At 44.9% G+C, this 23,966-nt stretch overlaps 1 protein-coding gene across 5 annotated transcripts in view; it reads right to left on the bottom strand.

The window, feature by feature from the left end:
- POLD3 (DNA polymerase delta 3, accessory subunit) overlaps positions 1-23,966 on the bottom strand; it is a 74,915-nt gene that overhangs the window by 8,711 nt on the left and 42,238 nt on the right. For 4 of the 5 annotated variants that reach the window (XM_069203805.1, XM_069203809.1, XM_069203806.1 and 1 more), the window contains 3 exons: positions 19,541-19,644; positions 8,487-8,581; positions 2,979-3,057 (listed from right to left, as the gene is read on the bottom strand). In XM_069203805.1, the coding sequence (XP_069059906.1) occupies positions 2,979-3,057; positions 8,487-8,581; positions 19,541-19,644 (278 nt within the window). The remainder of the gene's footprint in view (positions 1-2,978; positions 3,058-8,486; positions 8,582-19,540; positions 19,645-23,966) is intronic. The other variant, XM_069203807.1, reaches the window with a different exon arrangement.

The raw sequence follows: 23,966 nt of genomic DNA, 5'->3' as shown, positions 1-23,966 counted from the left end.
CATTAAAAGGCATATTGAGAACTGCTTGTTGAATCTCTGGTTTAAATCCAGACGTTCGGAGCCATGCATGCCTTCTGATAGTTACAGATGTATTAATTGTCCGTGCAGCTGTATCTGCAGCGTCCATGGAGGAGCGGATCTGGTTGTTGGAGATGGCCTGTCCCTCCTCAACCACTTGTTTTGCCCTATTTTGGAAGTCTTTGGGCAGATGTTGAATGAGATGTTGCATCTCGTCCCAGTGGGCTCTGTCATAGCGCGCAAGTAGTGCCTGGGAGTTCGCGATGCGCCACTGGTTTGCAGCTTGTGCTGCGACTCTTTTACCAGCTGCATCAAACTTGCGGCTTTCTTTATCTGGGGGTGGTGCATCTCCAGATGTGTGAGAGTTGGCCCTTTTCCTAGCTGCTCCTACAACAACAGAGTCTGGTGGCAGCTGTGTTGTGATGAAAGCCGGGTCTGTAGGAGGCGGCTTATACTTTTTTTCCACCCTTGGTGTGATTGCCCTACTTTTGACCGGGTCCTTAAATATGTCTTTTGCGTGCCGGAGCATACCAGGGAGCATAGGCAGGCTTTGGTAGGAGCTGTGGGTGGAGGAGAGTGTGTTGAACAGGAAATCATCCTCGACCTGTTCTGAGTGGAGGCTTACGTTGTGAAATTGTGCTGCTCTAGCCACCACCTGAGAGTACGCGGTGCTGTCTTCTGGTGGAGATGGTTTTGTAGGGTATGCCTCTGGGCTGTTATCTGACACTGGGGCGTCGTATAGGTCCCATGCGTCCTGGTCTTGGTCACCCTGGCTCATGGTGGTGTGAGCTGGGGAGTGTGATGGCGTTTGTGCTGGTGAAACGTTAATCACGGGCGGAGGAGAGGGTGGTGGTGTAACTCTTTTCACCACTTTTGGTTGTGGTGCTTGTTCCGTCTGGAACTCCAACCTTCTCTTTCTCCTAATGGGGGGAAGGGTGCTTATTTTTCCTGTCCCCTGCTGAATGAAGATACGCTTTTGCGTATGGTCCGCATCAGTTGCTTGTAGCTCTTCCTCAAACCTATGCTTCTGCATTTGGGAGGTTAGCGAGTGCTCTTCTGTATAAGAGCCTGAAGCTGGGTCGCTTGCAGTTTGTTTCGGCGTCGAAACTGTGTCTGCGTGTTTTTTCGGCTCCGAGGTGACTTTTTTCCTTTTCGGGGCCGAAACCTCTCGGCGTCGATCTGTTTCGGTGCCGCTGTCTCGGCGTCGAGCCGTGTCCACACCGGCATCTCGGTGTCGAGGCTTGTCTCCAGCACTTTCTCGGTCCCGAGAAGGCTGCGTGCCGGTGTCTCGACCGGAGTCGGACGATCTCGGCACTGTTTGGGCCTTTTTCGGTGCCGACGGTCGGTCACCGATTTTATGGGTTGAGCCATGGCCTGGTGGCAGTGGCGTCCCCTGGGCCTTGTAAATGTTTCTTTGTGTGGTTTTCGACGTCTTACTCACGGTTTGTGTATCGTCGAATCCTTCGGAGTCTGAGTCTTGGATCGAGAAGGTACCTTCCTCTTCCTGTTCCTCGAACTCCCGTCGGGCTGTCGGTGCGGACGCCATTTGAAGTCTTCTGGCTCGACGGTCTCGGAGTGTTTTTCGGGACCGGAACGCACGACAGGCCTCGCAGGTGTCTTCGCTGTGCTCAGGTGACAGGCACAGGTTGCAGACCAAGTGTTGGTCTGTGTAGGGGTATTTATTGTGGCATTTGGGGCAGAAACGGAACGGGGTCCGTTCCATCGGCGTTCTTCAGCACGCGGTCGGGCCGACCAGGCCCCGACGGAGGATCGAAAAATTACCCCGAAGGGCACCGGAGCTCTTCGATCTTCGATGCGGTGTTGAATGTAAGTATGCCGATCCCGAACGCAACAATACCGACGAAAATCTTCCGAAATTAACTATTTTTTCTGTTCCGAAACTCGGAGCGACAGGAACACGTCCGAACCCGATGGCGGAAAAAAAACAATCGAGGATGGAGTCGACGCCCATGCGCAATGGAGACAAAAGGAGGAGTCACTCGGTCCCGTGACTCGAAAGACTTCTTCGAAGAAAAACAACTTGTAACACTCCGGCCCAACACCAGATGGCGAGCTATTGCAGAACATGCGTATCTACAGCGACAGATGCCATCGAACATAATGATTCTATCAGCAGCAGCACAGAGCTCATAACACACACAAGGATATAATAGTGTCAATTTGGGTTGTGCAGCAGGGGATCCCTTGCTGCACTCTGCACTGGGACTGAGGTGGTGACTAGTAATACTGGGCTGCACTTTCAACTGCCCCTATGACTTACACCTCATTTATCCTGCCCAAGGGTGCGCAGCAGGTCGCGCAATGGCGATTTCTGCCCTTTCCTAACATGCTGAAACTATATCCTCAGATTGTGCGGAGGTTGGTGGGAGCTTGAGTGAATGGCAGGCACACACTGGCTCAGAAAGGGGGTGACAGGAGACACTGGTATGTGTAGAAGGGCTTGACACCTCACTGTGATAGGAGTTGCTCCACAAACACATTTTCGTGAAGGCCGAACATTGGATGTCCGGTTTAGAGTCATCTCTCCATACAGACCTTTATTGCATCTTTTTTCTCACCGACAACAAAGGCTCTTGCTCGTTGCCCCTCATTGTCTGGGGACAGCTCTACCATTTGAAATGTACTGCGACTAGGCCACCCCCAAAGGAAGTGACATCAAAGAGATGAATGCTCATTCCCAAAGCACCAACAGCTTCTCTTTAAATTGGTTTTCTGTGTGTTCTTCCCTCATGTTGTCTTGTCCCATCACCAAGAATGGAAGGGGAAAGCTGTACTTCTTTGTCACACTCAGAACTGCATAAAGATTTTTTTTATCAGTTAGTTTTAATTTCATGGTGCACTTACTGCATTATTTTTTTAGCAACTGAATTAAAATCATATAAATATCACCTCAAATACCGCGCTATAAAGCGTGAACATTAAGAAGTAGTTTTCCTTACCAATGCATCCTTCCTCGTCCATGAACGTGTGCGACTTTAGCACCCGCCTCCGTTTTCTCTTCTTCCCAGTGGGTTGCGCCTGGAGTGTATGTGTCAAAGAAATCAGCTTTAAGAAACTGTTTACATTCTGGATTTACATATACAAAAGCTAGAAGCATGCGAGTGCAGTGCACAATCAGACTTCATCAATATTTAGGAGGAACTGTTTTGCAATGCAGCTGTTCACAACTCTAAACTTGAACTAATAGCAATTAACTGAAATTACCGAAAGTATTTAGTGATGGTGAAATAGACTCCAATCCTGGAGCAGACCTCGCATCATAGGCCCTGGACTGCCACCACTTCTGTTGACTTTTGCCATTTCCTACAAGATGAGTGCACTTTCGTTCTCATTTTTGTTGTTCAAATGGTGTCAATGTTTCCATTATGTGTGTGGGCACATTGTACCTGTTTGTATTTTATGGTACATTTGAGATATTTGGTTAACTGCTGCATGCTTCTTTTTAGAGCTGTGATATTTGCTCTGAACCTGATGCTACAGAGGGCTGTGAGTGGCAATGGTTGGGAGTGGAGTGGGGCAGAGTGTGCCAGGGGGAGGCAGAGGGTGGTTTGGAAGGCAACACGTGCAAGCATCTTGTCAGTCTTTTGCACTATATATTTGTTGTGCTGTTCCCCCTTTCTCATTACATTTGCTCTTCGGAGGTGAGTAGAAGAGGGAGCCACATCAGTGTGCTGCTCACAGGGTTGTTTTGTGGTGCTAGTTTTCTATGTGTGCTGTAGAGTTTTGATTTCGCCCACTACTACTTTCCTGGGTTCATGGGCAAGCCCAGCTCTGCGCGCTTGTTAACTGAAGAATACATTTCTGAAATGATGGGCATCCTCCATTTAACATATGGGCAGGCTCTTCCATCAGTATTTACGAAGTGAGAAATGGTGATGCCATATCTGGGAGTACAGTGGGGATTTGTGTGCTCCGAGTCGAGTGCGCATATTTAAAGAATTGTTAAAGAAAAATAAATATTTTATTTTAGAATAGTTAAGAGTAAAGTTTGTACAGGCTGTTGCCATTTGTAAATATTCAGGCACTTTTAAAGTAATTTGGGTATATTTTTGTATCGGTTTTCTATCTCGCATTTAGAAGGCACGGGTAAGAGAGGACGGCCCTAGCAGAGTTTGGAAGGTAGGGGCATGGGCTCTGTCGGTTTCTCCGGAGTCTTTCTTGGGGGGGGGTGTCGGGTGTGGTACAACAGCTGAGTACTGATTCTGGTGATGTACAAGTAACACTGCAGTCTGCACTACAGTCAGTTATTGTTGCGATGAAGTCAATGTATACCGCAATCTGGAGTTCCCCTGTGACGTCCTTTGCCAAGCTGAAAACTCTTCTGCTTTCCTGCCCTTGAGAAGGCCTTACTGCTCAACAGGTTGAACATTTCAGGCAGCAGTCAGAGGGGCATTCATCTGTTGTCCAGAGTAGCAGGAAATGTCAGGCACAAAGAAACCACGACTGAGGCCTCTGTCGCTTGAGACATATCTTTATCTAGTCAAGGATATCGGGAACGACACAACTGATGTGCTAAGCGCAAGAGATGCCAAAGGATGCACTGTTTTCAACACTTTAAAAAGGTGGACGGACCACCTCATGAAGGTTACTGTTATTGGGCTCAAAATCTTTTAGCTGCAATTCCTACGATAGGTCCAAATGTTAACATTACTCCGGATTGTCTAGCTGCACCTTACTTTGATCCAAACACTATCCAGCATCCTGCAGAGGTGGAATCGACTCCCGCTGACCAATTCTGAATTGTGTCAGTCGTTGGATTCAATCTTCACTGACAAAGCTAAAAAGAGCATGTTAAGGTCAGCAACCCCTTGTACAATTTTACCCACAAAACTAGAAAGATGCTGGATTTTGATCTGTTCATGGCCAACTCTTTAACTAAGAAGAGTAAGATCGTAGTACATGGATGAACAAGGCCATTTAAGCATGCCAAAATAAGCTTGTCGATATTCTGTGGCTGCTAACAAATGAGGGAGCAGAGCCGGTGAATACATTTGGTCAGCCTTGAAATCTGCCCACAATTATTGGTTAGAGCAAGAGGGCTGTGTGTGTGTGCTTGGGGTCTGATGCCAATAATCTTCTGATTGGTGAAAATGTATCAAAGACATCTCCATCAACCCAAGAGGTTTACTATGCTGGATAAGATAAACAGAATCTTAAAAGAAAGTTTTATCCCTATGCTGTTTTGCCATGGACTAGTGATGCGGATTCCATTATTCTGGCCCCTTAAAACAGCTTATAAAGTGGTACCCAGCACTCCACAAGACAAGCAAACTCATCTGGCTACAACACCATCGTGGCAGTCAGTGCAGAAGCAGATATAAGTGGGGTCAGTGGAAGATCTTGTGCTGCCAAAAGCAGGTCCTATTCAAAGAAATATGCATTTTCTACACAACTTTCTTGGAGAGCAAACATACCCACTTTCTCCATCAGAGGAAGATTCTAACATCTAATTCACAAGTACTCGAAGTGAGTTGCAGAACAAAAATGTATTTTTGGCCATGGTGTCAACACTCACGAAAAAGCTACAGAGAGGGTGCCTGTACAAGTCCTTGGGTTTCTTAGCAGTCTTTTTTTACTTCATTTATCTTGGGTTGGTGATATTTGTGCCTCAAATACATCATTCATAATGATAGGCATTAACTGCTTGGAGTGAGTGTTCCTTATTAGAAGTAGACTGGGTGATCAACTTAAACCTAAAGAATGCTTATCTTTAGGCTTCAATATGGCTTCCACATCGAAGATCCTTCAGTTTGTTTGGGGTCAGGAAACTTTCCAATTCAATTCTCTTCCTTTTCCTGTCTCTGCAGCAGCATGATGCTGGACGCCAGACTTCTCAAACCGGTAGTGGGTCTGTTAAGATAAAGGGGGATTCAGTGGTAAGTGTACATAGCCTACAAGCTGTTCATGCCACAAGACAGGCTGATGTCAGTGGGTAAAACTGAGATGCCCCTGTCAGTTCTTCAATAGTTGGTGTTTGTCAACAATTACAAGAAGTGGAGTATAGTTCCATCTCCAAAGATTCCATTTCTGTTTCTTGGTGGAATCAGTTCATGCACACCCCATTCTTGTAAACTGAAATAGTTGGACTACAAAAGGAAGATTATCTGAATTTTTAATCATTTGTCCAGGAGGAGGTTGGTCAGGATTGTGGCGGTTATCTGCAACAATCAATTCCAACCACAGCATTGCAAGGCCTTTCTCAGATTCAAAGTAGTTCAACTGAGGAAAGACCTTCCTTACTTGGCATTAGTTCCTTTTTTCCCGGATGCAAGAGAGGAGTGGGTTGGTTCTCCCATATGGAAACCTGTAATGATAAAACTATTCTGGATCAAGCTCCTGGTGCCATGCTGAAGTCAGACAACTGCAAGCTAGGTAAGTGGCAAGATGTGGACAAGTAGTTACTGACTCCTACACTGTTAGAACTGCCTTTTAGTTCCTTCTCAGTCTCAGGCCTGGTCCATGGAAGAGCCAATTGTGTATTGTTGTGAACAGACAACATTTAGGCTGCAAATAGGAGGTGCATGGTCGAAGGGGCCGAAGGAATTTAAGCATAGATGTGGGGCATTTCTACTTGGAAAGTGGTGTAATGGTGCAGGGCTAATATCTTCCAAGATAATCAAACTAGGATTCTTTAGGACCTGTGTGCTGGGATCTGGATCACAGCATTCTCCAATGCCTCAACAAACTTTGGGATCCGTTAACGGTATATCCCTTGGGCTTGAGAAGACACACTGGTTGCTTTTCTACAACCCTAGGTAGATATTCAGGTTTATGCGTTGCTCCATTTTTCATGATTCTTTGATCTCTGATCCATGTCAGAAAAGACAGAGCACAGTGGTGGCACTAATGTCTGAATGTTGGCCACTCTAGTACAGGTTCCTCTACTTCTGGAGTTATCAATTAATTTTCCCAGATTTAGTCTAACTTTTCCACATCTGGTACTGCACCCCTGGGCTCTTGGGTCACCTGCAGCTGATAGTTTGGTGAATTTCATGGGTTCCTGAGATGGCCCTGGTCTCTGCATGAATCCCTCTCCATCACTTATATTTCTGGGTTCCATCCATTCATACTAATGCTCACTCTGAGTGAATGAAGTAGCACATTTATTGATGGTCCTTCTCCAGAAGAGGTGGTTAACTTTTTAGTGTCACTTTATGGGAGTAAGGCTGACCATACTTTCAACAGCTAAAGATGTGGTACTTTGGCTGCTTAAAGATGAACCATTCTTTTATGCCTGATGTCCTTTAGATGTGTTTCAGATGTTAAGGCTTTGGCCGTAGGCAGATTTTTCTTCCCTGTGGATTACCTTTCTATCTCAATAGGCATATCAAATATTTTCTGCCACTATATTCTATACAAGATTTCCGATTGTTTAATGCTTCCAATGTTAGGAAGCACAGATGTGTTTCCAGACCTCCTTTGGTTCCTCAGATTTTGATTGCTTTGCAGAAAACGTTTGAACCTGCTTCTTCACCCACCTTGAGAAGATGGGTTTAGGTGCCTAAAGGCAGAGCCAAGGAATGCATATAAAAACCTCATTTGAGGAAACTTCTATGGCATCAGAGGACTTTTTTCTTCTGGGAAATTACACAATGTAATGAGAGCGGCTGACTGATCTTTTGAATCTACTTTTACAACTTTGGCAGGATGATGGCTCATGCATCACAGAAAGTGATGGACAGGCTCTGAACTTGTCATAATGAGCCTCCGTATCTTGCTAAAGAACTCAATCTGCCTCACTACTGTGAGAAGAGGTTAAGATTTATATAAAAAGTGAGGAAGTAATATTATCCATTTTGGCCTCCCACAGATTTGTTTCTCTTGTAGCTTGATCCTGGGGGACAAAGTTCAGGGTATGCAGTTATGGGCCCCATTATGCTCACTTTTGGTTTAGATGTTTTCTGTTTTCCAAGCATTAAATTGTTCTGTGATCTGTGTTTTATCCAGGGAGGTAGAGGGAAGACAAGGTCTGCTTTTTGCCTCAGGAACTGTGTATGACAACGCCAAATCAGGAGACACTACAAAGTACGTGGTGTTTTAATGTGAGGCTTGTTCACTTTCATCCATTTTAAAATATTTTCTGTCATTTAATATTTGCAGCTAGAGGACCTACAGTTAAGAAGTCAAGTAACAATTGTTGCCTTTGTGACTTTAATATGTTTTTAAAGCTATGATCATATCAGGAAGAAAGATTTTGCATGACATGCATTTGTAATGTAAAGATATGTACAATGGGTATTCGCGTAGAATAGATGCCTATCCTCCTGAATTAGATGGGAGACTGCCACATTTTAAATGGGAAAATAATGCTATTTTAGCTTTCTCCTATTAAAAGCCACCTCCGCGTCCTTAAAGGTAATGAAGAAATGACATTTTCTGTGTTTTTCTTCCACATCCCTCTCCTAGGTGGTGTCAGTGAGTTAGGAACAAGCAGTGTGACCTCTTACCTCAGCGGGCAGGGACTCCGGCTCTGCCTTCACTGCAGGCCTGGGCGGGGATTTAGACGGGAGTTCTTCCATGGCTGCGGGTGAAGCGGGAGCATCTACCACAAAACAGGGAAAGGTTGCACACAAATTAAGGCGATTAGTACAATCCCTGCTGCCAGAAGCAATCAGGTTTAATATTCCAGCAGAGAGCTGTCTGATTTAATCTGACAAATACCAGACTGCTCTCGAAGCGGGGTAACACATATGCCAGCAGCCTAACCCCATCCAGAAGCACACATCTAAGCTTCCAAATGAAAGTGTCCGATTCTCATTAAGAATCGGTTCAATTACTTGAGTTGGAATAAAGGTAATTCAGACAGTGTAGCACAGCAGTTGAACAAATCGATTAATGCAGGGAGACACGCAAAGTCTACATTTAAAACCCAAAGAAAACATTCAAATCCACCTTGGTTATAGGTGAAGACCAGGTTTTGTCAATATTATCAAAACAATGCTTTCTGAAGAAAAAGGAGTTCGGCATGCCCAGTGCTATTTTGATATCCATTTAATTGTTCACAACTGTATTTACCAAAACAAAATGACTGAAATTGCTATATCAGACTGCATCTTAGCCCTGACACGAAGAGCATATTAGGAACAGCAGTGGTTCTTTTCCTGTGGCACATTGCTTTGTCTTTTAGAAATAAAACCACATTTTGAAAACCTATTAAAATTAAATTTGCGATTTTTGCATAGTTTGTGAATTAAAAATGTTAATTTGTGCATTTGTTTGAAGTATGCTTATTTCTGGGGTTTTTTTAATATTGTTTTTGAGGTTCAAATTGTAGAAATTTCTTGGGCCAGGGTCTTGGGTTTCCGGTAGCGATTCAGTGGGGACCACAGAAGCTAGAGGTCCGAGCTGAAGGATAAAATCATCCTGCCTGAATGGTGAACTGAGCATGATGGAGCTCGTACATACACAACAGCACAAAAATCTGTTCTTCTTGGCACTCACTGCTGAAGCTTGGAACGCCACCCTGCACTCTCTTAAAAATATCTCCTGGCTTCTCACCGCATGCCTGGAATAATAATATTGAGCTGTTCACTCTTCTATGTTAAAGGACCAGTGTCAAGACACACTCTCCCAGGGTAGCAATTGTGCAATACAAATTTATATCATTAGCATCTATCTCCTAGAAAACACAGAGGCGGTCATTCTGACCTTGGCGGACGGCGGAGGCCGTCCGCCAAGGTACCGCCGTCAGAACACCGCACCGCGGTCGAAAGACCGCGGCGGTGATTCTGCCATTTGCCCTGGGCTGGCGGGCGGCCGCCAAAAGGCCGCCCGCCAGCCCAGGGCAAATCAACCTTCCCACTAGGATGCCGGCTCAGAATTGAGCCGGCGGAGTGGGAAGGTGCGACGGGTGCAGTTGCACCCGTCGCGTATTTCAGTGTCTGCTGGGCAGACACTGAAATACTTTTTGGGGCCCTCTTACGGGGGCCCCTGCCGTGCCCATGCCATTGGCATGGGCACGGCAGGGGCCCCCAGGGGCCCCGCGGCACCCCCTACCGCCATCCTGTTCATGGCGGGAGAGCCGCCATGAACAGGATGGCGGTAGGGGGTGTCTGAATCCCCATGGCGGCGGAGCGCGCTCCGCCGCCATGGAGAATTCAGACGGGCAGCGGAAAGTCGGCGGTAGCCCGCCGGCTTTCCGCTTCTGGCCGCGGCTGTACCGCCGCGGTCAGAATGCCCGGCGGAGCACCGCCAGCCTGTTGGCGGTGCTACCGCCGACCTCCGCCCTGGCGGTAATTACCGCCAGGGTCAGAATGACCCCCAGATTGTCTCTGTCTGGTTCTTCATTTTCGTTGAAAAGGCAGTACCTGTCAGCAAAAAGTAAAAACTAAGGGATGATGTCGGTACATGGAGGCGAGCTGGAAGCAAGCATGGCCCAATAAATGTAGCCCCACTTCTGAATCATCTGACCGCAGGTGTCGGTACTTCAAGCCATGCTTAATTACAGGACCAGGTATGGGCGTCACTTAGGGGTCGCACCTGCGACCGCTGGCCTCAGAGGGGACAAAATCAGGAACACAGGGGCAGCTCGTCCTTATGCATGTTGGTTGGGGCTCCACTTTGTTTTCTCAAATCTTTTTTTTATTACACTAATAGTACAGAATATATTATTCACTATTAGTGTAATAAAAAATTGGAGTACAATTTTTGGAATACGACCCTACTTGGCACCTGAGGTAAGTAAAAACACTTTTTAATGTATGTTGTGTGTGTGCTTGTAGGTGACTGTGTTTATGGTGTTTATGTAAAAGAAGTTGTGTGTATGAGTGTTTGTGGAAGCATGTGTGTGCGCGAGTGAGCGTAAAGATGAAATGGTGTGTGATGTCACTTCCGCTACCCCTGGCATTTTGGGGAATTGACGTCCATGTGGCCAGGGTGGAAAAACATGATGGCAGCCAAGCACTCCGAAGTGAATTATGTCCAGACATCCAATTCAGGACTTCCTTGGGCTACTGCTGACTGAAAGCAGCGTGGGCCATCTCTTCGTCAAACAGTGGCAAAAAAACTCCAAGATGCAAAAATTTAGTTGTGTCGCAGGCATCACTGAATGATAGAGTGTGAGAGAGTGTGTGAGTGTGTGTGTGAGAGAGAGAGAGAGTGTGTGTGTGTGAGAGAGAGAGAGTGTGTGTGTGTGTGTGTGTGTGTGTGTGTGTGTGTGTGAGAGTGTGTGTGTGTGAGAGTGTGTGTGTGTGTGTGTGTGTGTGTGTGTGTGTGTGTGTTTGAGTGTGAGAGTGTGTGTGTGTGTGTGTGTGTGTGTGTGTGTGTGAGTGTGTGAGTGTGTGAGTGTGTGAGTGTGTGAGTGTGTGTGAGTGTGTGTGTGAGTGTGTGTGTGTGTGTGAGTGTGTGTGTTTGTTTTTTTGGGGAGAGGGAGGGAGAGAGAAAGAAGAAGCCGGCAGTCCCGAACACCCATTTACCACGACAGTGCTACCCCTGTATTCTTTATTTCTGGCAGTATTTAAACCCCTGACTGCACAGAAAACTTTCAAGATTTGTAAACTGTTGTAAATTATTTCTGTCCGTAACGATGTTCTTAATAATGTGTTATATATTGTGCATTCTCAAAATCACATATGTCCTCTAATGTCTGGAACCTGGGGGCAGTGAGCTCCGTGGAACGGGAATGTGAACTTTATCTGCAGACATGGCACCGTTGTTATCGTGGAAACCGACACTCTCCAGTGCACCCAAGTTTATTGCGGACACGCCTATGCAACAACGACTACACACAAATGTGTTGGTTCCTGGGTTGTTTTCATATTTTTTTCTACAAACTATATAGAATACATTTTCTGAATAAATGTTTTGGCTTTAGCAGTGATATTCCCAAGCCTTTCAATCCTATCGCTCTAAGTGTGATTTGTCGCCAAATATAATGTTCTAATATATATATATATATATTTTTTAACACGGCGTACAAGAGAACTCTAAACCTGCATAACTTTGCCGCTCTCCTGCCGCCTCGGGGGTCAGAAGACGCCTTTCATATTTGCAGGGCACTGGGCGGGGGGCACTAACTAGGCTAAACCAGTGCTTGAAATGGAAAAATAGAAGCGTAGGTACTCTGTACCGGAGTACGTGCTTATTTCTGAGAAGTGCCGGTACTCTCCAATTAAAAGTATAAAGTTTTTGTTGAGAAGTGCAGGTACTCTCCCTCTCAAAATAAAAAAGTGCCGGTACTCCGTACCGGAGAGTACATGTCCATTTAAAGCTCAGGGCTAAACTCTTTTGGTTGTGAGCATAGAGAGACTTGGCTGCAGCGCCTGGCTCTACGTGCAGGACACTGACGCACGGTGAGGTGTGACGCTCCAGCGCGCTCACCCTGACCTCAGGGGTGAGGCCAATCACGTCCAGTCGCTGAGGCCCGAGCGGTGACCACCTGCAGACATCACCTGTGCGCGCGCCAGGCAGCCCGACACAGCATCAAAGGGCGTCGGCTGCGCAGTGCGTCACCTGGCAACGGGAGCTGGCACTGCCAGGCCTTCATCACTGCTGGGCCCTGACGTTAAAGGTCAAACACCAGGACTGGGGCCAAAGGAGTCGGCTTTTGTTGGTTTCCGTGTTAGGCTCTGATGGCACACCAAATAAATACGCACGATGAGATGCTGGTAAGTGAACGAGGTAGGTGACTTGGGTGATAGCCACGTTATTCAGTGCAGCAAGTACGTGGCAAAGGGGATATAAATAAAACATTCTCAATATTTTCAATACTAATACATCTGGACTGGTATATGCATAAAAGATGGTGCCTTAAAGTTAAAAAGAAAGATTCTACATTGGCTTCAAAGGATAGACTGCCAGACACAACACCTTAACAAATGACTCCATCAGTATCGACGAGGCTGGCTGTAGGTTTGCGTAGGCCAGGGGGTCTCCGACATTTTCTGTAGTAAGAGCTGCTCATGATCAAAGAAAATCATCCCAAGCTCCTAACATTTAGTGTTGTTGTAGTGACCACATCAGACAAGATTACAATAGCAAGAGTACAAGCACTGATCACCTCAGTGCATCATGCACGATTGCCAGCAGTAATTTAAAGAAGACTGTCAATGTGGACTGTGATATGTAACCGCCGTAGCTGCAATGCCACTGGCAAAAGGTAATATTAGTGATAAACAGCACCACTGAAATTATGTGATTGTGCAGCGGTGGCAAGTTTTGCATAATTATTGATTTGCCAAATTTGCCACATAATCCACCATCTGCCGCATAATCTGCAGATTAAAAAAAAATAATGTTTCTAGCTCAGACAGTTCAAAAGTTTCTAAAAACGTGACAACACGTGTTGCCGTGCAGTTGAAGGTCCTTTGTAAAGCTGGACTGGCCACCTTTCTGTTCCTTATTGCTATGTTTGAGTGCAAAACTGGTACAAATGAGGTGCAATCAATGCCCAGAAAGTGTTACAAAGGTTTTAAATGACAAGCTAATTACGTAATACTAAAACAAAAAGTGCTGCATTGTGTTGCATATTTAGCCTTTTCTTGCTGTATATTTACCCAACCTGACACATAATTTGGCCCTCTGCTGCCACATAATTCCAGTGGCCCTAGTAATAAGTCTGACCAATGCCTCATGGCTTATCACTGAAATATCAGCTTTAAATGTGCTTTAAAATTTTTAGCCATTTTCTCCAAACATCAGCTAATGAGTTCAGAAAATACAGACATTCATGTCTTGAATATTGGGATACATATATTAATTCAGCCAGCCAAAAGCTTCTAATTTAGTAGTCCAGGTTGCAGACAGGAGAGCAAGAGAGCCACCAGTAGCTCGTGAGCTACTTGTCAGAGAAGCCTGTCGTAGGCTGAAACCAAGACATCTGCATCCGGGGTCACACGCAGCAGAAAAAACCCCTAACTGTAACGTTCTCCTAGCACATAGTTCTTCAGATGATTCTTCAGTTTATGAAAACACTATAAAGGCAAACGCAGAGCAATAAAAATGAATGCAGCACGAACATTTATTTTCAAAGACAAAAATGATTTCTTTTGACCAGTGCCTAAATGGAAATATAAAAGTGCAGGGACTGACTATTCAGAGTACCTGCTTGTTCTTGAGAAGTGCTTGTACTCTCCAATTAAATGTACTGCAGCAGTGCTGGGAAGTGCCGATAATCTCCCATTAGGTGCATTGCAGCAGTGCTGGGGCGTGCTGTACTCTCCCACTAGGTGTATTGCAGCAGTGCTGAGACGTGCCGGTACTCTCCCACTAGGTGTATTGCAGCAGTGTTGAGAAGTGCCGGTACTCTCCCATTAGGTGTATTGCAGCAGTGCTGAGAAGTGCCGGTGCTCTCCCATTAGGTGTATTGCAGCAGTGCTGAGAAGTGCAGGTATTCTCCCATTAGGTGCATTGCAGCAGTGCTGGGACGTGCTGTACTCTCCCACTAGGTGTATTGCAGCAGTGCTGAGACGTGCCGGTACTCTCCCACTAGGTGTATTGCAGCAGTGCTGAGACGTGCCGGTACTCTCCCACTAGGTGCATTGCAGCAGTGCTGAGAAGTGCCGGTGCTCTCCCATTAGGTGTATTGCAGCAGTGCTGAGAAGTGCAGGTATTCTCCCATTAGGTGCATTGCAGCAGTGCTGGGACGTGCTGTACTCTCCCACTAGGTGTATTGCAGCAGTGCTGAGACGTGCCGGTACTCTCCCACTAGGTGTATTGCAGCAGTGTTGAGAAGTGCCGGTACTCTCCCACTAGGTGTATTGCAGCAGTGCTGAGAAGTGCCGGTACTCTCCCATTAGGTGTATTGCAGCAATGCTGAGAAGTGCTGGTACTCTCCCACTAAGTGTATTGCAGCAGTGCTGGGAAGTGCTGTACTCTCCCACTAGGTGTATTGCAGCAGTGCTGGGAAGTGCAGGTACTCTCACACTAGGTGTATTGCAGCAGTGCTGGGAAGTGCAGGTACTCTCACACTAGGTGTATTGCAGCAGTGCTGGGAAGTGCTGGTACTCTCCCTTTCAAATTAAACAAGTGCAGGTACTCAGTACCGGACAGTACCTGCCCATTTAAAGCACTGGTTTTAACTGTTGAGAAGTGGTCGAAAGTCATCTTTCTTCTGCATCTACCTTGTTGTTCTAGGTACAAACTAGAATACACACCCACGAGCCTATTCAGGAAAAATAACATTGGCAGTGCTCATCAATTTGCCTTTTGTGTACTGGAAATGAGTCAGAAGCCGTGTGCTGTGAACTTCTATCCCCGAGCTCTTGGACCACATGACAGGCCCCATTTCACCACTTCACAGCCCACACCATGTGCAGCAGTCGACCTGCAACCCCCTCAACAACTATTGAAGGGAACCGTTGGGGCACACCGACTGAGGATCACACAATGGAGGAGAGCTAGTCGACATGTCAGGAAGCACACCGACTGAGGATCACACAATGGAGGAGAGCTAGTCGACATGTCAGGAAGCACACCGACTGAGGATCACACAATGGAGGAGAGCTAGTCGACATGTCAGGAAGCACGTCACCACCCACAGACCGATGACTTTCGCTACTGCATGGAAGGAGCAAAAACGCAGCAGCTGCAGTGCAAGGTTGCCTTGAGACTACCACTCCACTGAAAGTAAAGCACTGAAGCCATAAAGATAATCCCATCCATGAACAGCGTAAGCCGGGCCTGACAGTAAATAGTGCTGATATCTTTGGCGCTTGCTTGCCCCCTCTACGAAAGAGGTAATGATTTTTTCTGTGGCTTCAAATACTTTCTTCCATGCTTACATCGGCGCACTCCTTTGCGGATGTAGACTGCTAGGGTGAGCTGAGCCGAATCCTACAGAAGAACTCCTGCTTCATATCACTACCAATACACAGGCTTTGTGTTGGTTACATGGCCCTGTGCCAAAACGAAAGAATAGTGCTTGGCAGGGGTGTTGGTGTCACCGGTGGCCGTATGCTGATGGTATTGGGGTAGGCAATTATGATGATGGTATTTGTGGTGGTGTTGGTATGTGGCGGCTTTTGGTGGTATTGGTGGTGGTATGGCATTGGTAATGGTGTCTTCTTATTGGTGGTTTGGTATTGTGTTATGCTATTTACTTGTAAAGCGTGCATCTCACGGGGAGGGTATCCTGGCGCTGGCGAGAAGGGGTGCTGCTTGCTGTCCTGTCTAGGTCTTATGTGTAGAGCCTAGTTTTATGATTTTTTGGTGAATTCTAGACCTGAGCTGGCGGCCTTAATGTGAAGGGGGAGTAACTTCCAGACTTTAAGAGCCGGGTATGAGAAATGAGGCCGCAGGCTCTTCTGATGCGGAGTACAGTGGAGAGCAGGCTTGCGGAGCTGTCTAGTGGGGCGTTGTGGAAGCTGATACGGGTGTTCTAGTAGGTGGGGCTTAAAATGTGTAGTGCTTTGCAAGTGTGAGTGAGTAATTTGTACTATGCATGCCTGTGTTTGGGTAGCCATTGGAGTTTTCTGAGGTGGGGGAAGATGTGGGTGCGAGGAGGGCGGTGAGTGTGAGTCTAGCTGCTATGTTCTGAGTTCCCTAGAACCACTTGTTGAACTGAGCGGAGATTACAACATAGAATGCGTTTCTGTAGCCTAGCTTGCTGGTGAACAGCGCTTGTGTATTTGTTCGGCGGGTTTCGAGAAGAAGCCATCTAAAGATTTCCTTGAGGGTGTGGAAGAAGGAGGAGGTGACAGAGTTGACTGGTCAGCCATTGAAAGTTTGTTGTCGACCAGGATCCCCAGGTTCCTGGCTATGCTGAAAGGGGTTGGACTGGAACCAAGTTCTGATAACCACCAAGCAGAGGACCAAAGAGCCATGTCCTTCCTGAAGAGTACTACCCCTGTCTTGTCAGGGATGAGTTTGAGGTAGTTGGACTTCATCCAGCAGAGACATCTGACATGAACTTTCTTTGGGGGTTGGCAGTGTCCTTGAAGCGGGGGGGCGATGAGCTGTGTGTCTTGGGTGTATGAGACAATGTTGACGTGGAAGGTTTGCACAATGTTGGTGCCAGGAGCTATGTAGATGTTAACAAAGCATTGGGCTGAATGATGAGCCCTGGGGGGCTACGCAGTCCAGCTCGGTGGCTTCAGAGGAGTCAGGAGGTAGGCTGATGTGTGCGTCCTGTAAGGAAACGACTGATCCACTGAAGGGCTGTTCCACGAATTCCTGAATGCTAGAGGCATCGGATAAGGATCTGGTCGGAGACAGCATAGGAGTCCAGAAAGGCTGAATCGGATGAGTGCTGCAGTGTAGCCTTGTTCTATGGTGTTTTGGATGTCATTAGTTGCGGCAATGAGGGCAGCTTTAGTGCTTTGACTAGGTCTGAAGCCTGATTGGGATGGGTCCAGGAGTTGGGTGTCATCTAGCTGGTCTTCTTGATTATATAATAACAAGGATGTCAAAGGAGATTCTCCTCTTAGGCCACCAAACAGAGGGACCGCAAGGAGGGAGGTAGAAGCACACTGCCAAGAGAGTAAGCAACGTGAGAGAGAAAGAGCAAAACAGAGCGGGTGGAGGGGGGAGAGAAGTGCATGAAGGAGACAGATTGAAAACACATGCACTCTCATAGAGGGCTTAACCAAAAAGAAAAAAAAAAACTTGTGCTTGAAAGTGAGCAGTGGAAGGACACATCAAATGAAGCCATGCTCAAAATAAACACAAGAAGATGAAGGAAAGCCCACACAAGTTAATAAATAAAAAGCTAGCAAATGAAAGTGACAGTGAAGTCAACCAATGGTAAGCAATGGGCAGACTCCAAGCCCACTGTCAGCTGACAATAGGCCTTTTGGGAACATACTGAGCTGTTTGGTAGTAGAGACCTAAAAATGTTAGGAGGCTGTGTTACGGATAGGTAGACTAGTACACCAAATAGATAACAGCATTATGTGAGAGAAAGACTCATTTGGGCTAATATTAGGGGACAGACAATGTCAAGTCAGTGGGAGAAAGGGGACAATTCAAGAAAGTGGATGGTTGAAGAGAGCTGACCAAAGTCCATTCTATGTACAGTGTACGCAATATAGCTTGCAATCTTAGATAAATACGCTGTCAATTCTGATCTAAAATGCGGTTTACAAGTAAGATACTTTTGCAGCCTTATAACAATTGTGGTATCACATGCTTTGCATCACAGTGCCATCTAGTGGTCGGATCTGCACTGTAGTTTTTAGACGGGTGTCTAAACAAAAAAAATACTGGAGGAAGACACCGAGAAGACATGTCTGTTATTACCGAGCACCTTCTACGATTTCAAACATAACATCGTGGAGTCTCTTGAGCGCCGTCTCTTGGGCTGGAGCCTGGATGCTCGATGGCTGTAGGTCAAATCCTTATACGAGTCAAAAACAAGGCCAGCATGCTTCTTTCCCGACACCTGCTTCACGTCGGTGGAGCGCGGCATGATCGTCACTCCTAATTCTACAATTCTTGTAAAGTATTAGGATTCATCGATGACTCACAGAGAGCCTAACTGCAAGTAAGTCCCAAGAGTCTGTTAAAAAGCAGAAATATGAAGAGTGCCAGCCTCCTACAGCCTTCGAAAGCTTGTGCCAGGTTATGGATGTCTCTCCAGAATCTTTAATCGAAAGCCAGGTGCGAACCGAGTTGCTCTTAAAGATCCGGGCTGTCCGATTAAGCAAAATTTAAAACTTCGGTGCTCCTGTGATGGTTACCTCGGAAAACTAAATAAACTTTTAAACAGCTGCGTTGTTCTACATCAAGACATCTGAATAATTTGCCTGGGAAAGATTGATGGCAAACATTTAGACCGGATTACCTTGAAAGAGGAATAAACAAAGGTCCTGAGAGCTCTCTAAAAAGATTACACACCGCCCCTTTAAGCGAGGCTGCCCTTGTGATAAGGTTTTCTAGCTGCTGCTGGTGGCCGCCTCAACTCCTAAATTCTTATGGCGTCCTTGCTATTATGTATCCATTCAAAGGCCATCTCCTTCTCGCTCGCTCCAGTCTCCTCTCTCCCTAATGTAACAGCGCCCCCTTGTGTCTAGTTTACTCATATTTTGTACAACCACCTTTGCTTAGGGGCTGGGTGTGCGTTATACAAGTTGCAAACAAGGAGATTCCCCTGAGCTCAGTCCCAGGTGACCTGAGGCTTTCGACTGTCAGCCTTGCCTCAGTTATTCCACCCTCTCAGAATAGTTTCTGCAGATTCAAAGTCAGCTTAGCATCAAGCACCCAAAAGGCCAAGAAACATTCCTCCAAGCCTGAGAGCTCTTAGAGAGGGACACAGCGACAAAGACTGAGTCACAACGAGGAGTGCAAGCGTGAATATGTGAACCTGTAAAAGGGTGAATAACTGAGCCTGACGGAGAACGAGTTTGAAAGAGTGTGTGAGAGAGAGAGGGTGTATGTGGGTACCTGAATGCCATTATCCAATTCCAACCACCGAAGGAATGCAACAACAACCACAACTCCACAGGATCTCTCTTCTTACTGCTAAACTTAAAAATGCCCCCTCCCCCCTCCCTGTATAGCCTACCTGGGATCCTTGCGGGGAGCATGGCCAAGACCGCTCTCCCATCGCTTTAGTTACTTGGCTTACCTTCATCTTCACTGCTCTCTGACACTGGCTTTTTTATTCTTCTCCTCTTCTTTTTTGTAGTTTTCTCATCATCACTGTCGGACACATCAGAACGTTTCACTTTACTGTCCACAAAGGTTAAACAAACAGAAAACGGTAGACTTTGTGACAAGGGTTGCAACAAATTAGAGTTTTACATTTTACCTCGTTGAAATTCTTAGCATACACAGAACTAAAGAAAGGATTCAAGTGGACTTTGGATTCAGCACGCGGATACCCTTCACGCTGATATTGCGCTTTACAAATACACATAACACATCACTCAAAAGATCCCTTTGCCCTAGGCATCAAAATGACAAGGACAGCAGAGGCCACATCACACCAAACATTACAGGGAAGGACACGAGGCAAGCTCAGACTCCCAAACCCCCAATCAGCCGCTGTACGGTAGCATGACGACACATGAAAAAAAAGTAGGAAAAAGGTACTTTTTTGTAACTACAGTTCTCTAGCATTGCTATGTTAGACAATCTCTTGCTTTTAAATTACTCCCTGTAACCAGACTTCAGATCCTCAGTACGTTTAACACACTTATATTAAAAACACATTTAATACATTTGCTAAGCTATTGTTTTTTTGTCAAAAGGAAATTCAAAGAAGTGCACACCACCTTTAGATTTTTAAGGCACACGTTTTAACATATACATAGCCTTACGCGGACGGGTCATGTGAATCTATGTAAGATAAAATAAATGAACAACCATACTTATACGAACATAACGTTTTCTACTCCAGCTTTCATTACTCCATAAATACACATGCTTTGAATAAGATTAACAACGAGAAGTTGGGAGTGAGGCCTCTCCTACTGGACAAAAGGAATTGGAGACTTACCTGACACCATCATACATTTTTTTGCAGACTGCTTAATATAAGCAAGAGCGTTTGCCACATTATCGTCTTTCACCCGCTTACTATCGACAATACTTAGCATGGCAGGATGTATGTCACCAGGGCTTGAAAAATCATAAAAATGTTACTAGACCTGCAGGTCGAGCAACTTAAATAATCTACTCGACCTAACTGTAATGTACTTGACACGGAAACGGGTCTCAAATTGTGTGATCCTAGGCAAATAGTTTACAGTCGCCTTTTTTCTTCATTCTCACACATGATTGCACCTTCAAATATGTGAGCTCAGCATTTCTGCAGTACAAAAAAAACTCTTGTTTAAATAGACTAAAGGTTGCTGCATACATCACAAGAATCCAGCCCACATACCCATGAGGTCTAGCCCACATAACCTAGGACTTTTTAGTTTGCTAACAACTTTGCCATCAGGGCAGGAGTGTTTCTCAGTTTGTTTAAGCACTCAATTGTAATAAATATATTACCAAACCATGATGTGGTAACATATTGTCATCTACACACAGTAACTTTCCTAGAAATGTCTAAAAACCTCTCCACTAACTTGCAGCTTTACAGATAAAACTATATAGTGTATTAATCTTTGAAAATTGGGTTTTAGAAAACATGTCCTGTTTTCATCACACAGAAATATAAGAAGGGGCTTTCACAACTACTGAAATATATTTTGAAATGTTTGCACAGTTGACCAAGTCATTTAAATTTTGTGTGTTAGGAAAAACCTGACACCCTATATCCTCTTATTTTACATTCTAAGCAGCAGGTCACACAGTTCCCCTTACAAAGTCCTGGAACTCTGCAGTCACAAGGAAAATGAATTGTAAGAACAACTGACTTTTGACCTCTGTGTGTGAACATGAGCAAATGTGACATAAGAAAAAGATTTAAATGCATCTTTCATTGCCCCTCCACTTTTCAACTGAACAGAACACCTGTTCAGTGTCAACTCGCCAGAAGGGACAAGTATTAAAAATAGCGCAACCTGATCAAATAAGACTCGCCAATGCAAGTTGATTTCCTGCGTGTGTGTGTATGTGACCAAGACCGTGAAGGTCGAAACGCGTAGGTGTTAGGTGGTGGGATTTTTCGTTATTGAAAATAAAAGTGGATTCATCACAATCCTGTGAGTGCGGCATTTTTAACCTAAGTGTTAAACTGGTATAATAATAATATATATATATATATATATATATATATATATACACACACACACACACACACACACACACGTACCTATATACACACACATATCCACTTTGTGATATTGACTACTAATATATTGAGAGTGTAAGCGTTTGAGAAGTAGAGATTAATATTCTTAACTCCACAACTACTTACTTTGATATTTTAGATGAAGATATTGTAGAGTCGATGTTACCAAAGGTTGACATCATAATGCTGATACTGTATCACTGCGACCCCTTTGTTGGAGTTCAGTGTGCATGCCCTTCTGTCCATTTTGTTATGGCACTTAAAAATGTTAATTATAATCCAATGAAAATGCCTTGCTCTGATGGTATTTGATTCCCTTTTACAGCTAACAAAAGTTACAAATGTTGATGAGATTTAGTTGAAAGAGGCAGGAGTCTCTAGAGTTGGTGAACATGGTTCTCTTAGATGCAAATTTAAAAAGCCAGCACTTCATGACCATTTTCAAACTCTACTATACTCCGGCAAAGGTGGCAAAATGGGGTGGTAGGTTTAGGGGGAACTGCAACAGATGCAATAGATGTGGGGCCCGGCCGGCAGATTCTCTGCTTATGTTTTTTGCTTGTCCTAAATTGCAAGGTTTTCGGTACGAGATTGGAAGCTTCTTGGGAGGAATAATGGGGGTTCATGTTGACATCGCCCCGACCTTGATGATCTTACAGGCGATCGATTGTTCAGAAGACAATGAGGGATTGAAACACGAGGCAGAGCTTTTATTCCTCGCTATGTCAGTTGCCCGGCTCTGTATGACCTCTCAATGGCTTAGCCCTGCTCACCCCCTCCCCCCTTTTTACAGCATGGAGAGCTAGGCTGCTAGCAATCGATCGTATGGAGACGTCACTCTATGAATGTAAAGGGGTCCGCAAAAAGCGGTGGGGACTTAGGGTATGGGCCCCAGTCACCAAATGGTTGAAGGGATTGCTGCGGTAATATCTAGACCAATGGGGTGGTTATAATCATTCACTGATCGGGAGTATTCATTCTTTCTTTTCTATTTGTGGGATTGTTCCATTGTCTGCTGTCATGTATGATGCATTTTTTATGATTCAGCATGTCAAAATCTTGTTTCTGTATGAATTTCAAGATGTATGCTTATATATATATATATATATATATATATATATATATATATATATATATATATATATAAGCAATGCATGATGCACTTCCAATATTCAGCATGATATGATCATCTTTTTTCATATGATTTATATGGTATTGTATTTTGTTACTTTTGTAATAAAATAAAATATATAAAAGATTTTGTTGAAAGAAAAAAAAAGTTGAATATTTATTCAACAACGACATTTAAAGGTTTCTGGGAGACTCTATGAAATATCATGGCACTTGTTGCTGCATAGTAACAGTAGGACTGTGGTTCCAAGTAGCACGCTCTGGATTTTCCTTCTTTCTTCTACTAAGGGATCTGTCCGTCAATTACGATATGTGACCGACCAAGGATACAAAAACAAGTATTACTATGATCATAGGCATGCACTACGACTGTAATCCAATTTGGTCAAAAATGGCCCCCGCAGGCACTGATGTTGAATCTTTACTCTTGGTTATAGGTGGTATTACTGGTGTGTTGAAAGAAGCAGGTCCAGACGGCTAGGGGGTACTAAGAGACGGGTATTTATAGCCCTCTTAAACATCAAGTAAAGTCACATGTATTGGATAGACCAGCACATAATATATATTAGACACTAACGTAAGTTCTAATAGTAAGTTGACTTCTCATTTATTGCACTTTTTTAGGACACACACACTTAGTGGTTTCATAAATTTCTATAAGCACGCGGGAAGAGTGGGACGGGACGCCAACGTATGACACAGGTCTGCTATCTAGAGCTATGATGGCGTAAGTGGTGCAACAAGCATGGGTGAATTCACATACTTTTATATAGGGAATGCATGGTCGTCACGTCTCGCCCCATATTTAAACTGTATCCACCATAGCTTCTGCTTTCTGTCCACATGTATCTCACAGTCTACACGTGGTCTGATGCTTCCAAAAAGATGAGTCCATTGAATACAGTTCTCTGCCTTAGAAAGGGGATATAAGGTTTCTATATAGAGAATGGCACTTTTCACCATGTCATTTCAGGGAACAGCTGGTTCTGTGTGTTTGGCTTGTCAACATTTTCAAACAATGAAATTCCTCCAAGCCTGAGCAATGCCTCCATGTAGAAGAAAATGATACAATAACTATATAACTCTGGGCCTGTCTTTTGTGACATTATTGTTTCTATGTATTAGATCACCCCTCATTCATATGATTTCAAATTGTGTAGTCCTGAAGAAGGTGGAT

The sequence above is a fragment of the Pleurodeles waltl genome, chromosome 8 (genome assembly GCF_031143425.1).
Source record: "Pleurodeles waltl isolate 20211129_DDA chromosome 8, aPleWal1.hap1.20221129, whole genome shotgun sequence".
Taxonomy (NCBI): Eukaryota; Metazoa; Chordata; class Amphibia; order Caudata; family Salamandridae; genus Pleurodeles; species Pleurodeles waltl.
Note: the sequence above shows the minus strand (reverse complement) of the source record. Positions and strands in the feature narration are given on the sequence as shown.